A 17,906-nucleotide genomic window follows, 5' to 3' on the forward strand; every position below is an offset into this window, starting at 1 on the left:
CATTGTTTATTATGAGACCAAATATCCTAAATTATAACTTTAAAATGTTTTGCTATAACCTGTTAGATTGAAATGTTTCCAATTGCTCAAGCATTTGTGTTTTAACAAAATTCAAAACAGTCATTCACTCGTGTAGTGAAGACAGAATGTTTTTTTTCCCCTCATCTTTGTCTATGATATTCATTGTGGTCATATGATAGTAAAACTTACACAGCTATGGTACAGTGCTTTATTGGATGAAGTCCTTCTAAAATGCAATGGATTGTACGTGTTTGAATAATTGTTAGAAGGGTGTCATTAACTGTGTTTCAGAATCAATATATTCATACATTTTTAGGAGACATATCCAGATGTAGCACTTGAATGTTTGCTTTGTGAAACAAACATTGTTACTGATATATAACAAAAGGTTGATGGTATGACTATTAGGGATGTATTATGTGCTTTTTATGTAACAAAATGTAACAGTGAACTTAATTTTGTGAAGCAGAGGGTCTGTACTATGTGAGAACAGTGAAGGGCAATGGAGCCTGCCTTCATCTGATCTCTGCTGAGAGAAAAGAAATCCAGATTTGCGCTTCAAACAAATTCCACTGCTTACGCTATTTGTCACTATTTGGAAGTCAAAGTGCATATACTGGTATGTATGTGCATGAACAGACCTAAACATTCACCAAACCAAGCAATGTATGATTCTGAGATCTGTTTAAACAGTAGTACTTGGTAGCAATGTTTCAACAAATCTCTGTGACGGTCCAATAACACTCCCCTGCCCCACCAAAATAAATACGATTTGTTTCACAGCAAAAAATTTATTCTGATACTGAATATAGAAAAAGTCCAATAAGAACTGAAATGTTTCCTTCTCAGAAATGAGGAATGACCTGATCTTGTTTACTCAGATCACAATGTCATCATGCAGATTTTCAATTCTGACAAAGACAATTCAGAGTACAAAACGTTCTCTTCATGACCCAGTGCTGAAAGTCTGACCACTAATTACACATAATCACATTAGAACGTCCAGAAGAATAAAAGATTTGCACACACAATACATTTTTGTCTCCACTGAAGCATAACTGCATTATTAGCAACATCTAATTTTTGCCTTTATTGTAACTGGAACAATGTGTGTCATTTCAAACAATGAATTGTTCACATACATATATATTTGAATTCTTATTTTGCAACTGCTCCAAAGCAACACGAGCACAAAACGCATTTGAGTCTAACAGCAATATTATTTGTACAATTGACAGCATGTCAAATCTATTTATAAACTGAACAAAACACTACAATGCTAACTGGAAGAGAATTACATACGTAATGCCCTTTCAGACATCAGATTTCCTCTGTCATATGACTCAACTGTAATTTTATGACAACACATTTTGGCACATATAAAGCATGGGTTGTTTATATAAAGATTATTCAGAATGCATATTTAATATATATTTATAGTAATAAAAGGAGCTTGAGTATAATAGTGGGAAATAGTAGGGAGCATGTGTGAATTATTTATTAGGGCTAATTCAGTATACAGCACTGTTATAAAAGACAGAAATGAAAGAAGTTTGTCATATGCAAAAAGGACCGAAAACCAGATGAAACATATACAGTTAGGAATAAGAATGAGAAATGAAAGGCTCAGAGACAACGCACAGGGCTAACTGGCAAGGTGTTAGAACCGCAAACCGGCAAACAGGGGGTTTAATTAGGCTTGGTAAGTCTATAATACAGTCTATAATACAGAACAGGTATGGGTTGTTGTATGACTTGGTTGAATGGGTTGTTATATGGCTTGTTGTGTGTAGATAGTGCCAGTGCTGTGATGTCTGGAAAATCTGGAACAGAGGCTCTCACACAGACTCCACCGTGACACAAATGAATATGATGAAAGAGGTTATTTTAGTACTTCTTCAATTGTACAGAGTCAAATAAAACAGCCAGTGACAAAGCAAAGTAGAAATACAACATTTTCTGTATAGCATATGAGGACGTTTAAAGCTTTTTGAAGATTAATGGCCACTTGGTTTGCAATATCAATGTTCTTGGATGAAGAGCTACTCAATGTCAAAAACCAATTACAGAGGCTCATCTTATTTCAGGAATTGTCATGCAAAGTATCATCATGTTGTGCGAAAGTGCTGACCTCAGCTCAATTTGAGTGAAGTTGGATGGATATGCTTTGTGGGACATATTCAGTCTCAATAGTCACTCTGTGTTACTAAAATGCAAAATGTCCTTTTTTGGTGCACTTCTTGCCCTAGCACATAATGTTGCCAATTGCTGGCCAAAATCTCCACTGCCATGGGTCAGAGACCAGTGGTGACTTGGGTGAGTTCTGAGTTCATGTCAACACTGGGCTGGCAGCGAGAATCCAGTGATGACATCTCCAGTGCTAGTCATACCTGCCGGTCCATTCGGTCTGCCGTAGGACTGGACTGGGCCTCGCGCTGGGGGTTACGGGTCCGTGTGGAGCGCATGGAGTTCTGCAGGTCCAACACCGAGGGGCTGGACACACAGAACTCCCTGAAGCAGCGCTTGAAGTTCTCGTCCAGGAAGGCATAGAGCACGGGGTTGAGGCAGCTGTTGGTGTAGCCCAGGGTGATGCAGAAGTGCCACGTGATGGTCTGCAGCAGCGAGTTGGGAATGGTGACCAGAGCCTTGATGATAACAAAGATGTGGATGGGGGTCCAGCAGATGATGAAGACAGCCACAACGACCAGGACCATGCGTGTGATGCGCCGCAGGTTGCGGTCCTTCTCTTTAGAGCCAGAAAGCATGCGCACACTCCTCAGCCGCAAGATCATCAGGCCATAGCACACTGTGATGATGAGCACAGGTATGATGAAGGCGAAGATGAAGACGCAGATCTTCAGGAGGTTCTCCCAGTACCATGAGGGATGGGGGAAGTCCATAATACAGTCAATGACACGTGCTGCTGTAGAAACAAAAATGCAATACACGAAAACAAAGCAGATTAAGTTAATAGTAAAGCTTCATGTCAGGATTATATAAACACCCAAATGCCAGTATTTTTATTTGCCAAAGACTATGCCAAAAGAGCTTTTTAACTATCATTCATGCCAGCATAGAGGCCTCAACAAGACATTAATCTAGAAACACCCAAGAATGCACCTATAAAAGCAGAACAGGAAACAATAAATCAAATGGTATACTTTCTTTGATTACACAAACACACACACACACACACACACACACACACACAGAACAGAAGCACATTTACAGGTCATCCATGTTTAGGTTGTCTTATTCATTTAAAATTGACATTAAAAGGAATCAACAATTCACACTCATTCCTTATTTTATACTCATTTCTTATGTCTATATGAATTGATTCCAAGGAGTAATAACTTTCTTCTGAATTCTGAATCTACTTTTTACAGTCATTCGCTTCATTTTTTCATATATAAATGTATTTTCCCACCAATCCCTTAGGAAAACATGCAAATAAATATTTTACGCTAAATCTGTATCTTATTACATTTAGACAATAATGTGGGATTAACATACAGCTGCTGTGGGAGTCAAGTGGGGTAAGGCCGGTGGAGGCCATGATCATAACGGGTAGAGCAATAGCAGAGGAGAGGATCCAGTTGCAGACATTGACGATCTTAGCATTGTGCGGGGTCCTGAAGTCCAGAGCCTTCACAGGGTGGCACACGGCGATATAGCGGTCAACACTCATAGTGGTCAGTGTGAAGATACTTGTAAACATGTTGTAATAGTCAATGGACATCACTATCTTGCAGAGGACGTCCCCAAAAGGCCAGGTGCCCATTAGGTAGTTCACACTTTGGAAGGGCAGGGTGCTTGTGGCCAAGGCATCGGCCAAGGCAAGGTTAAAAATGTAGATGTTTGTCGCCGTTTTCATTTTGGTGTATCTGTGGTGAATGAGATCAGACAGAACAGAGGAGCGGCATGAATGCTTTCAAGTAGTGCAGTTCTAAATATTTTTAAAGCACTGATCAGTGAATTGAACATCACAGGATCCCCTGGCCCAGTATAAGACAATGGTTCTACATGATTGTAACACATTAGGGTTGCCATGAATACAATACACAATGCTTAGCTTTATGAAGGATAGGATTCACCACTGAAATCCTGTGTAGTCTGTATTTAGGCCTAATCTGGATAGATCACAATCCTTTTGTTATATAGTATCTTAGGAAAATACAATTGTTTTGTTTGTGTCTTCAATGGACTTTTGTGCATGTTTCAGTCTAACGCTACATTATCAATTACAAACATGAATTTAATTGATCTTTATCATTGCTGTTTAAAATCTTAACCCTTCCTTCTTTGGCTCCACCCTCAGCCCTTCTTTATATCTTTAGATGTCCCTTACATCATCACTGTCTTTGTGCAAATATACTCCCTGGTATAGTAAGTGTACCATGTAAACTGCTCATATTTCTTCGCATCATGTAGTCATGTTTTATGTATGTTTCTAGATCAAATTTTTTTCTTGATTTTGACTAATTCTGGTTTATGTTAGTAAATGCACCCTTGTGTTAATTCATTCTGCCTGGTGACTTTTAGGACCTCTCCAGTGGTGTTGCACTGCCCGGGCTCCAGTGTGTTGTGGGGTGCTGGCGGTCGCGCTGGACGGATGACGAGGAGGCAGCCTTGCACAGGTGAGAGAGCATGCTCTGCAGCCGCAGGTTAGGCCTTGTTTTCCAGCCTAATTTTATCAGAATAATTATCTGATTTAACGAGAGCCATCAGCTATGCTTAATAAAGTTTGTTGTTACACAGGAGTGACCTACCACTCCCTGAGCAGATTAATGTTATTCTTCCAGGGGGTTTTCTGTAAATTCTGCCTCTGTTTTCTTGTAATTCGTTTCAAGTATCTTGATTATGTTCATCCTTGTTTTGCTGCCCCCCCCCCCCCCACTTCTGATGCCTCACTGGTTAAGCTGGTATGCTAAAAATCCAAACTTCTTAAGGAATAAATGATGTATATAAAGTGCAATCAGACTGATGTTCGTAAGATAACATTCTGTACCATTTTGATTAGCCATTTAGTATTTTTTGAAGTTTGCCCTTGTCTTTTTGCTCAGTATTGCTACTATTTAGTATTAGTATTTTATTCTTTATTTATTTCATTCATAAGAAATAATATATTTAAGTTTAATGTTTATACTGTAGACATTTATTCACTGAACCATAACTAATTCTGACTGATTTTTAAAAATTTGTTGTGTTCCACAGAAGAGTGTAACATCTCCATCAAGGTTCAAATCTTTCTAACTTAATAAATACATAATGAAATCAGATTAATTAATTCAATTCACCCAAATGTTAAACCTTCACCTACCCTTATTTATGTTGCTGACACAACCCTATGAGTATAATAAAAGTAATGAAAAACTATATAATCTCAGCGGTAGCACACATCACAGGGCACCAAACTACCATCTATGTTTTTTTCTGTAGAAATTCACATAAATCTTCATGGTTTACCCAATGCAGGTAAATCAAGGCATTCTGTAGTCTGAACATATAATAAGAGAAGGTTTACAAAAATGTCACATTTCAGAGAATTCAGCATGACATTCTCGAGACAGGAGCAAGATGTGAGTGGAGAAAAAACCAAGGCTTTATGAAGTAGTCAGTTCAAAAGTAAAGATGTTAGTAGTGTCCAAGTCTCAGGAAACTTTGCAACATTGTCTTAGCTCTTGGCTTTCAGGACCATGAACGTGTAGCACTGGACTTGGGAACCTGTGGAAGCTAAACAGGGATAAATCAACAAGGGCTAGATGAGCATAACTCCTAAACCAGTGATTGTGACCAGAGAAGTGAGTGAGTGTTGTGACAGGCACACGTGGAATGAGAAGGCGTGACAGGCAGCTACCATTACTGGAAAAAGTGGTTATCCTGAAGGCACAGCAAATATTATTACCCGAAATTTTCTCAAGGCTGACCAAAATTAAATTTGCACACTTACACTTTCATGCCTCCAATCATATAATTTAGAATTGGGCCGAGATAAATCACCTCATTCCACATGCCACTCAGATAAACGCAGATAAGTGTGGGAGCACTTGTTATCCTTCAAATATTTAAATAGTCAGTAAAGTAAAGTCTTTAATCTGATAGTCTGATAGGGATCAGCAAAAAACCTGAGGCATGAAGAACAATGATTTTAATGGGACGTATTCCGTTGTGCATAGACAAGCGTATAATGACTGTCTCTTTGGCTTTTATTCAGTCACTTTCAGCATGTCACTAAAATCTGCCTTCCTCGTTGCAGTAAATGATATCCTAATTTTCACACTAAGGCATGTAGCAAAGGTCTCTCAGCCATTTTCGTTATCACAGATTATTGCCTTCATGGTTTATGACGAGTGTCATGGATGGTGTCTTTCAAATGAGAAAATGTTGGGATTTTAAATTAAAAGAAACGTGCAAGCATAAATTCCCCATCTTAAAGATATTTCCACTAATCAAAAAAGGTCAGACATTGATTTCAAAGAGCAATTTTGTTTGGATGGGTAAAATGAAATTTAAAGTGAACTCAAGTGTCGATCAAAATAGATACTTAATGAGAATAATGGATAATTGATAAGAATGCCTCATTTCTATGCAACATAATAATTTGCTGGCTTTCTGTATTATCTTGAAATCTATGCATGTTAATGAGAAATTCCCAAAAGATTGTTAACTGCATAAAAGGCATTTGATTCTAGCTGCAAGCTTGCTGAGTTAGGCTCATCTAAGAAGTCTCAGCTAGTAAATGGATGGAAAGATAGCATTTGTGCTTTCATGACCATTTCTTAGGAATACCTAATGTATTATTTACTTGATGAAAAGGGCTTTTTAAAACCTGATGTAAAACTCGATTATGGTGGAATTGTGTGTTTACCTCCCTTTTTTGTCCTTAGGAAGCAGTCAACAAAAGTTCATCTTCATGAATGATCTTGCACCACAAGCATACATGTCTAATTTAATGTAATTGCAGTGGACAATTATCATAGATCAAAAGGCATTTGAACAGAATTAACCACTACCCTGAATAAAACAGACACTTGATGATTAAAGCAGCACCATTTGACATTCACATAAGCAGAGATGAAATAGAACTTTTAGTCCATCCAGTCACACCAACTGGATATAAACAAAGATCTGCCTGGTGTGGGTTTCCACTATAACAATGTCTGCAAAAGCATGCTGCATGCCTGATAAATGATGCTGTATTGTTTAGCTGGCTGTCACTGAAGAAATAGTGCAGAAAGACATGGAGCTACGTGCTGCGCATGTAGGATTTACCAAATGCTTTAGGGTCAATGACCTACAACTGGTGGGATGCAGGACGAAGAAGAGGACTGGCTGAGATGTTGTCTGCTGCACAAGCTTCCTCGACTGCACTTGAAGCCTATCAATTCACTATAACACCAAGAGTGCTTATTCATCCAATTCAGAATCAGAGAGGAATGAGCTACTCTTTGATAAATTAAGATTTCTGAAAGATAGCTACAACTCCTTTGAATTTAGTCACAATATATCTGCTGAAATATGTCAACCTTTCATTTCCACCAATAGAAACCTGATAGGAAGAAAACAGTATTTTAAAGCTATGCACTGTGATGCAATGGACAAGCTTTTGCCTTCACACGTAAAGAGGGTTTTCAGTGTTTTTCTCAAGGTCAGAACAAACATATGCCTGCACAAAAGCAACTTAGCTAGATAGATTTCAATGTTAGTGCTTCTTTATACCATAATGCACCTCTGTATAGGTGGAGCTCATAGGTTGCAGCAAATAACTAATTTGAGTTTTACAGTTTATGGATGTTCTTCATTGCTAATTTGCTCATTTTGCTAATTGCATTTTCTAATTGCAATTTAATCACAAATATGAAATCAAAATACATAAATATGCAAAAAGGTATTGTAGCATCAAAGGATGTTTCAAACAGCCAGCAAATAACAGGGACTTTGGAGCTCATGTGCTGAAGTATTCGTCCATTCACAATACTGCAGTCTAGCTAAACAAGTGTTCCTGGAAGCTGTCACTTACGATTATGGAGTCATCGAAAGCCTCTTTACACCAGACAAATGATCACAAGGCAAATTCTTTCTCACTAGCATCCGTCTCTAATTGTGTGGATGTCCTAGGGGGTCATTACTTCATACAGCACATCGGTCTTCAGAGACACTGAACTCCGCTTCTAATCACAAATAGGAAAGGCAGATATTCAGGTTTAGAAGCCTGCTGAGAAAACATTAAAAATGAATTCTACATATTAGTCTGGAGATTTCATTTAGAACTTAGTAACATCTGTCATTCTGTAGAGCTTCCACAGACAAATGATCTTTTCCTATCCATGGCTTTGCTTTGATGCTACATTCAGAATGAAATACATCTTGCAAGTTAAATCGCTCATTAGCCTGCAGAGAGCTATGTACTGTCTTCAGTGGAGGAAGACTCAGATGTGAAACATATTAGTAATGATCAGTCCTCCATGTCTTCAATACTTTTAAGGAAAATGAAGGAAATCCTTCATCTGAGCTGACAGCCATAAAAAGATGACACCAGGTCTGAACTAGATGAGTGATGACCAGCCACTGACATTTTGGATTCAGCCGGCGTGAAGTGGAAGTGAAGATACTTCAGCATACGTTAGAGATGCCCACCAGTACTGAGAGCCAGAACTAATTCATACTGGCCAATGTTAGACACAGTGACCACAAGCCTTTCACCTGCTCTATTCCTGCACTATGACAGCACTGATGATATGCTTAAAGAACCTTTGTCACTGGGTTATGTTCTGTCTCTGTTGAACGTGTATATGGATATATAAACCTCAATGAAAGCAATGCATTAATAACAAAGGTTTTAGGCTTAAGTATGAAAACAAGATGACCATCACAGACATAAAGGCAATGGGCTGCTTTTCATTTTTAAGTTTGAGCAGATTAGATTAATGAAAATTAGATTAATGAAAATCAAACTGAAAATCACTTTTGCAAGAGTACACTATGATACAGATCTAGTAATCAGACAGAGCAGGTTGTAATGCTATCACTAGTGAACCAGCTTTTATTGCTTTACAAAACCCCAGGACTGTCTTGTTGCTAGGGAACACCAGAACATGTTCCATGTCTTTGTGTCATCTAGTTTGGTGAAAGCTGCTTTTTGATGCAGCCTTGTTTTTGCGTTTTTCCAGCTGAGTTCCCCACATTCCAAATATGGTTAAGTGAATATACTACCCAAGGTTACTTTGCAAAGTTTGAGCATTAGCCAGAGATGTTGACTATTGATGACTGGCTGTGTGTGACACACGTTATTTCTACAAAATAAGTGCTAAGTGCTGCGAAAGTTTATTTAGAGGGAAGCATGTGAAAGGCCTATGTTCATGACTAATAAAAAAAAAACAACTAAAAGGCCTAAACTGACAGAAAGGCTGCACTTTTTAAAAGGCAACTGCATGTTCCACAAACACAAGCTCTGAATAATAGTGTCACATTTTCTGAAGTCATCATCATAAACTATTGTTGGACCCTACACAAAGAAGGAAAAATAATCAAAAAGAGTCATCACGATGCAGTCAAGAGCCTTTTATTCTCATACATGACAGCGCTCGCCCCAACAGATGGGAAAATGGGAATGTAGCTACAATGGATTGTGACAAAACCAAATCTGGCTAAAGTCAAGCATAAAAGGCCAAATTAACGCTTATGTAACAGACGATAATGGGCAGAACATTAAGCATGGGGATCTGCTCTACATGCAGCTAAATCACATACCAGAGTTCTGCCCCAGCACATGTAGCCAGCACAAATTAAAGCTCATTCCAGCACTCCATCGCCTCTGTCTGTCAATGCTAGAACATGGCGCTAATTCAGAGGGTTGTCATCTAGTGCCTTATTATTTGTCGATGCCCATGAGAGATTGTGAAGACTGATGGATCATAGTTTTCATATTCCTATGTGGTACTGCAGTATTAGCCTGCAAATCCTCTTCTGTGTTGTGTACATCCAGTATAGCTCTGCTCTTCTTTAAATATCTAGATTAAATGCTCCCTATAGATTCCTTTAGATCTGTTAGATGTTTATTCACATTTCCGGGTGGTCCACTGATGCTGAGTGTTCCTCCTTTAAGTGTGAAGGTTTTCCATTGCCAATGTCACACTTGATTTATGCATCAAGATCAAAAGTCACCAAAATCAATTTACTACAAGTCGTAAAAAAGGCATCATCCGTTGAACTTGGCCAGGGAGAGGAAGAGTACTATCATGGGACTGATCATTGCTCATCAACAGACAGGACCCGGTGTGCCACTGTTTGCATTCCAAACACCACCTGACCTCTTCTGTTCCATGGTCACTACATCACTGCTGGTGTGGACTGCAGTGTGAGGATAGTCAGGAGCAGAAACACTCCCACTGCACTCCGGACAGCTGTAGAGCACCACTAGAACATGGAAAGATACCTGACAATCTCCATTTTATGGCACACATCCGACTCTGATATGCCTGGAAATGTAGTCAACCAGAGATCATTTTTTTAGCACATAGGGTACCATTCCTTTTCGCATCTAGTTAGTTTTTGTATAGATTTACTTCCTTTTCTCAGTGTATGCAAACACTGATTGAACATTATTCAGTGTACAAAAAACGTCTCCAAATTATTATAAGGCCAAAACATTGATTACCTATATTTTATTGTGACTCATAGTAGTTACTAAACCTCCATGAGATGATATTAATGAGTGAATGATATTAATAAGTGCAGTAGCCTGACATGTTACATTTGCATTACAGGCACAGCTTGCACGTGGATGTTCAAATTCTTCTGCTGCAACTTAAGCACGGCTCCGTGGCATACTGGTACTTTTTCCTTCTAATCACGCATTGGTGCAAAGTGCGTCCTGGTAACATCATGACTAAGGAAGTGCGCATGGTCCATATAATTCATGTAGCGCATTGAAAGATGTTACTGTTTTTATATTTAACAGATTAAAACATCTGAGAACTGTACGTCCACCTTCAACGCGACAAATTAAATTCAGTTTGCTGTTAATGTCAAACAAATATTTCTCAGGAAATAGTAATATAGTACAGCGGGTGATGAAATAATGTCTCTGATAAACAGTTATTACATTCTGTGGCAGTAAACGACTTAATAAAATGTGTCCTTTGTGGTGCTGCTCAACGTAAGGACTCATAACTAGTTTCACTAATACCCGTTGTATATAAGGAGGATGTAGGTGACGTCTAAGCCTTTCCAAACACGATACTCCCCAAATAAGGTAAGACATGGGTATATTCTTTGCAAATATAGCTCTAAACACATTTTATTTAGCATATATTGCTCTGCAGAAGCATGTGTTTTTGTGAAGATCTCCACCTTTGAAGTGGTTTATGTAAGTGTTCAATGACGTGCACTATTACCAATTTTAGCGCACTACTGCAAGGACAAAGAAGCACCAGACGCAAAGAGTTCAGTGGGGCCTGTTTAACTCATAAACCTGGAACTCGTACACCAAACTCGAACTGTAATTGGAGTGGACGTTTATCGTAAACAAGGCCTATTTTTTGTTACGAAAATTGAAGCATCTTTGACATACTCTAATTTAGAGATTAGCTTGGTGACGTTTGGATATTAACCAAACTAAGGAATAAAGATGTACTGAGTTTATTGTAAGCTTCCTTTTTAAATCCAGAAGCGTGAAAGCAGGGGCGGAGCATTTTCAGTAGGCAGGATGCAAGCGAGGAAGCCCTGATTCGGGCGACAAAAATTGCATGAAGCCCACCCTTACCAAATACATAGGGCTGTAAAACTGCAAAACCCCAGTAAAAAAAAAAATACAGCAAACATCTGAACAATCACGCAGTAAAAATGTCGCTGCTTTGTATAAAATAATAATAAATAAAGAGTAGTCCATCTGAACGTTAAAGTGTTTATTTCATTTTGTTATTCAATCACAAATGTGCTTAATGTGATAAGAAGCAGCAGTCGGACGTGTTTAGTGTGTCAGGCGCAGGCTATTCGGATGGATGGAAGCATAAAATTTGCAGCTGTTTGGACTTTTAACGACGAAAGTAGAACTATAAAATGACCAGAAATTGTGTGACTGGTTTATTAAACATTTTACAAACACTGCTCTCTGGAGGCTTCTCTGCATAGTTGACTATGGGAGCAAGGCAATCAGGATACTTGGCAGCTTCGCTACAACCATCCTAGGTAATACCTTTATACGGATATAAATGTGAAAGGTCAACTTTTTATTTTGTTTGACATATGAGGCATTCATATTATGCAGTAATTTTCTCTTTTGTACTTTGTACTCTGACTTTTTCGCAATTGAAAATCTAGTTGCATACCCAATTCACTGCTACTTTTTTCTTAAAATGATGTGGATATGTACCATAGTTCAACACCCTTAATTTCTCCATGTTTTCCACGTTTACGCTGTAGGAGGGTGTGTCTAGCTACACTTGCTGTAACTGGTAGGGATGCTGGACGCAAACTCTTCTGGAGCTTCTCCATGACAACAAAACCCTCAGACAGTATTAGAATTCTCTTCACTTTCCGTCTCTGCACGTTAAAAAATTGATTTTCCACATGATTGCGCAGGGACACTGTTTTTCATGCCCTGAGGTTTGTAAGGGCTCCTGAACATTAGATGCTGTTTCATAGGGGTTAAAAAACGTGAGGATCTAAATGCAATTATCTACTTCTAAGAGCACCACTACAGTATTACTGGAGTTTTCTGAGCTGAAATGGGCTGAAATGTTTGATTTACAAAGTACTGAACTGGGAGGAATTTAATTACTGCTCAAATATTATGATGGGTAAAAGGCAAAGAAAAGAACAGATAACATTATGGCTATAAGTCAAGCATGTATATATTTATTAGGGAATAGTTTCAAGGGTCACAACTTCCCATAATTAATGTGATTCTTTTTCGACTTTTGTTCCAGGCTCTTTGCGCTAACCTCAAAATCTTTAATGTCTTTATTCTGTCACTTGCCAAACATTTCCAACTCCTTGTTTGGATATTGCAGTTATGCACTGTAAACTCTTATCCTAAGAGTCTCGCAGTGATAAGACTAATTACCTTGCACATATTTTTATAGACCACTTTAATTAATTGCTTATTTTTACCCAATTTAACCAAGTGGGCAGGAGACCTGAGCAGATGCTGGTGAGTATGTGTTTTGTTTGATTTGTTTGTTTTCTTAGATTTTTTTCTTTCCATCAATTGGGGAATGTGCTTAGGATTTGAGACAGCATGACTCTCATGTTAGTAAAAACAAAGATGGAAGGGTGTCTTTAAAAAGACACACATTATCTGCCCATATTTACTTGGTCCTGAGGTGGTAAGTAAGGCAGCCCAGTAAACCGGTACAAACCTGCGATAAAATAATGAACTGTAGGCAAGTTGTAGTTACAGGTCATTGTGCCACTGTACGTAATGAGGCACATTCTTGATTAATTAGTTCCTCAGCTCTCAGCCTCCTACAAGCACAGAATTTGGTTGCAGTTCCCACTTTTAATCAAACGGATTTCTGTATAAATGGCTCTTAAAATGAGTTCTGATCTTTCTCTAAGCCATAATAATAAAGAAAGGCATTTTTTCACAAACAATTGACACACAATTCTACACTGTTGTTGTATTTTTATTATAGATATGTTGGATATGGTGATCAAGTCAATTCAGCTAAGGGGTTTGATCTGCCCTAGTATATAAATTTTTTTTTTTTTTGAGAATTCTAACAGGATTCTGAGAGAATACCTTCAGTGTAGTGCAGTGTAGGCCTGATCAAAGGGGAATTAACTGACCCTTAGAACATTTAGAGGACAAACTTGTTGAATCTACTAAGACTAGAAAGTGTTAGAAAAGGATTTCTAAAGATTGGTGTCAGGCAGCTAGAACAAATTCAGCACTATTGCTGTTCTGCATAGGAGAGAGTGTCCTACAAAGATCAATGCAGGAGCATGCTGTTGAAACCACAAACAAGTGACAAAGATCCCCAGGGTGACAGCTAAGGATCTATAGGCATTCCTGATTAAAATCTTTGTTCATGACCAAGAACCGAAACAGTGAACAAGTGTGATATTCAGGGAGAGGCTACAATGGACAAAATCACTGCTCTTCAACACAACTTAAATTTGCCCATATCAAGGTGACTAAAGACCATCTAAATCAGTGTTTTACAGGCTTTTCTTCAAGACTTAGCAGACATTCCATTTTTTTTGCTCTTATCTAGCTATTAGGTATACCATGTTCTTATTGGCCTGGTTCAGATGTTGCATCCGGGATGTATTGGAATCCGAATTCACTGTGGGGTGGGCCCTCTAACCTGGGATGAATAACACCAACTTGGATGTCCCTTGATAGGTTCTCTGGACAGTAGCAAACGTTGAGCTGTTTGCTAAATGTACACAGCACTGTATTTAGAGATAATGTGTATAAAACACAGGAGGCCACCAAACACCAAAACCTTTGAGCTGGCTGCTCAAAGACCCATCTTACAATTATACATAACTGGAGAGATTTGTACAGGGGAATATACCCAATTATCACCTAACTGCTGTGGAGGTTTAATTAGGAACTACAGAAAGAGTTTGTTTGAAGATAATGTCAATAAAGTATGTAAGACTACTTACTAAATTTAAAGGTTCACATATTTTCCATTAATGACTTTGAATGTTCAAATTATTTGTGCAATAATGATATTACACTGTAAAATGTGTGTGTTGTTTGGTGAAGAAAGTTTTAACTATTTATCTTCATGACCTAAATGTTGACAAGATCACATTTTAGTTGCAATTAATGCAGAATTCCAAAGAGGGTTATAACTTTCAACTTTTTCATCTTGTTCTCCTTCACTTAAGGTTTATGTATGCACCAAAGTGAGTAATTAAAGCCTTGCATCAGTGTCTCTGATTTTCTAGAAAAGATATTATTTAAATGGATTTTCTCTTTCATCGATAAGATTTGAGTGCCATCTGGTCAGCTGATTCAGCACACCCAGCTGTGGCTCTGTCAGCATGGACTAGATTGTAGAGCTCCACTTTATACAGCCTCAAATAACTTGGGCTTTTCTCTGGTTAACACTTTTAGGATTAGTCTATGCGGTCAGATATGTTAACATTTTCTTTTAGACCAAAAAATAACCCAACCAAAAAAAAAAAACAATACAGACACTTTATTTACACTGGGCTCATTTATGGTCAAGTATGTGGTTATGCACTTCATCTTAGGGACTTAAACAGGACCACAGAAGCTTTGAGGTGAAACTGCATGCTTAAAATGACTAAGCTCCAGTCTATAAGTTTCACATTCTTTCTTTTGTGAATGTGTACCTGGCTTGTGGCTTCTGGAGCAAGCTGATACTGAATGTGACATTGAAAAAATATTTACATAATTCTATGTCAGCTCTAACCATTAGTTTGTTTAAGTCTAGATTAAATTTCATAAAATGACTTTGGTACTAATACCAAAATGTCATAATTTCTTCCTTTAATACAATCTTCGGTTAGTCGCCTGTGCAACTGTATTTCAACCCAGACTCATCAAATCTAAATCATATTGTGGTAAAACCGATATTTATCTTAATATTTAATGTTGCGATCTGAAAAAAAAAAATTAACGTAAAGCTTTCTCGGTGCTGAGTCGCGGTCTCCCTCTTTCTCTTTCTTTCTCTCTGTCTCCCTCTCTCACGCACACACGCACACAGCACGGCAGTAGACGCACAAACACACACGAACTCTTGCATAGCAATATTTATTCGACATATGTCACGAAATAGATCCATTTATGGCAACATTTTGCCTCCAGTGTACTCTGTTAAAAGGCTCCCTTCCTCTAAGACGTGCAAAATGCAATTCTTTCCAAAAACCATCATGCGACATTTTTACGCATGTCTCTGGTCACTGCTAATTAACTGCAGACCATCACGGAACATTTCCGATTGCCAATGCCTAAATCTCGATACTTCTTTCAGCAGGTGTCCTATCTATTCAACAGGTATTCTGTCTATCTCTGGGAAAAGTGTGTTAATCTAAGGCAACCGTGTTTATTCTTCTTTTCTTTCTTTCTTTTCAGGAAGCCGACCATCCCAAAAGAATCCTATGGGAATAAACGGGCGAGAGGGGACCAAAAGCAAAGGATTTAAATGTATGTCGAACATGTCTTACCTTATAATGACATACATGACGAGGACGTTGCCGACCAGTCCTACCACACAGACAATTGAGTAAAGCGCAGTAATGATGATGGCAATAATTACGGGAGTTGAGCCTTTGTTCAGATCAGCTGTCCTGTCACATTTTGTGTTGTTAGTGTCCAAAAGAGTGGTGTTGCTGCTGAAGTTTTGGCAAAACACACTGCTATTTGACATCGCCAGACTTGAGAACTGATAAAGATAATCCGAGATATTGCCACCGCTTTCCATGGTTACTGGCAGAACGTGTACTCAAAAAGCCCCGTAAGCAATCACTACAGTTTATCGGTCACTTTCTCTTATCGGTGCCTGTCTGACTCCAAAGCTTTCAATGCACGCGTCCTTGCTGTTTACTCATATAACCCAGAGCCGCGCGTGTATACCAGGCTGCACACTTAGCTATTGTGTCAGTCACTTATATTGCCAATGCCATCACCAGCGTGCAACATGCAAATGCACAGGGCTTCTCCCAAAACGCTTACTCTCGTTATACCCAGCAGCATGACGTCACATATGACAGCACTAGACCCGAGGCTCACGCTTTTAAAAAGCAGGTGAGTACTCGATAGAGCATCTCGTGCAGGCCTTTATTTTATTTCAAAAAAAATATTCCCGCTTTTACGTGTTCTTTTTTTATAATTGAAATAAGCTTTACGCGAGGGTGATACCCCCCCCCCCCCCCCCGAGCGCTCATGGTAACTGTGGCTGCTTCACGTTTCACGTGCCAAGGCATTTATGGTTCCTCGAGCGCCTCAACTCACTGCGAATGTAGAACGTAAAATCGAAACATCAGCGTGATCATTAACATTTAATTTATATGTTAATTTGTCTACATGGATGTATATACATCAGTGCTCCGTGACTCTGAATATAAATATATATTAGTTTTTAAAAATTAAAACGTATCTTCGGATATGAAATTAGTCATCACACAAAAGCATATGGATAAGCAAGCGTCCCTCTCTTCTGGTCAGACCAAAACACATTTGGCTGTACAGTTTCCTTTTTTTTTTTCTTTTTTTTAACACTTTTTTCCTAAGCTGGCCTGAGATCTTTTTACAAGTATGAGAAATATTGAAATTATTGATGCTTCTTGGAAACAAAATGATAAAATAAATAATGCATTCATTAAGCCTTACATGAAATGACAAAATGAGGCATTCAATATCTTCAACTGATTCATCTTTGAGAAAATGCTCTTAATAGGGTTGAAGTCAGAACACTGGGAAGGCCATGGTAAAATGATTATTTCCTTTGCAGCCAACAATTTAATTAATTTTGAAGTACATTTGAATAACTGCTATCTTCCTCAGCCAAGATGATGTCTTCCTGGCAGAGAAAACCAGATTTTTGGCCAATGCAGACCAAAACATCTCAGAAACAATGATGCTACCAATCTTCAAAATGGCCCCAAATCGTCATTCACCATATTTTACATCAAGTATGCATTATTAAATGCCTTTCCCTTCATTTACCAAATACATTTGTAATCACTGAGCCAAAAAAAACCCCAACTTGCTCACAAATGACAGCACCTGCTCTCACTTAAAATGATAACAATGCTAGCAAACTGAAAGCACTTCACTCTGAGCTCGGTCAATGGAGGGTTATTCTTCTGAATTCTGACTACTACATAATGTCCTGGCATGGTGGTCTCATCTAATAGACATTTTGGAGGCAACAAGGTGACCCCAAGATGCAATC

The 17,906-nt window shown here is 38.4% G+C and overlaps 1 protein-coding gene across 1 annotated transcript; it reads right to left on the minus strand.

Moving 5' to 3' along the window:
- Positions 1-805: 805 nt before the first annotated feature.
- Positions 806-16,673, minus strand: oprm1 (opioid receptor, mu 1). The gene is made up of 3 exons (XM_027000489.3): positions 16,177-16,673; positions 3,538-3,908; positions 806-2,944 (listed from the first exon to the last, which is right to left on the minus strand). Exons 1-3 carry the CDS (start codon positions 16,431-16,433, stop codon positions 2,406-2,408), a joined length of 1,167 nt encoding a protein of 388 aa, XP_026856290.2. The 5' UTR covers positions 16,434-16,673; the 3' UTR covers positions 806-2,405.
- Positions 16,674-17,906: the final 1,233 nt, after the last annotated feature.

The sequence above is a fragment of the Electrophorus electricus genome, chromosome 12 (genome assembly GCF_041902795.1).
Source record: "Electrophorus electricus isolate QZ-2024a chromosome 12, ASM4190279v1, whole genome shotgun sequence".
Lineage (NCBI taxonomy): Eukaryota > Metazoa > Chordata > Actinopteri > Gymnotiformes > Gymnotidae > Electrophorus > Electrophorus electricus.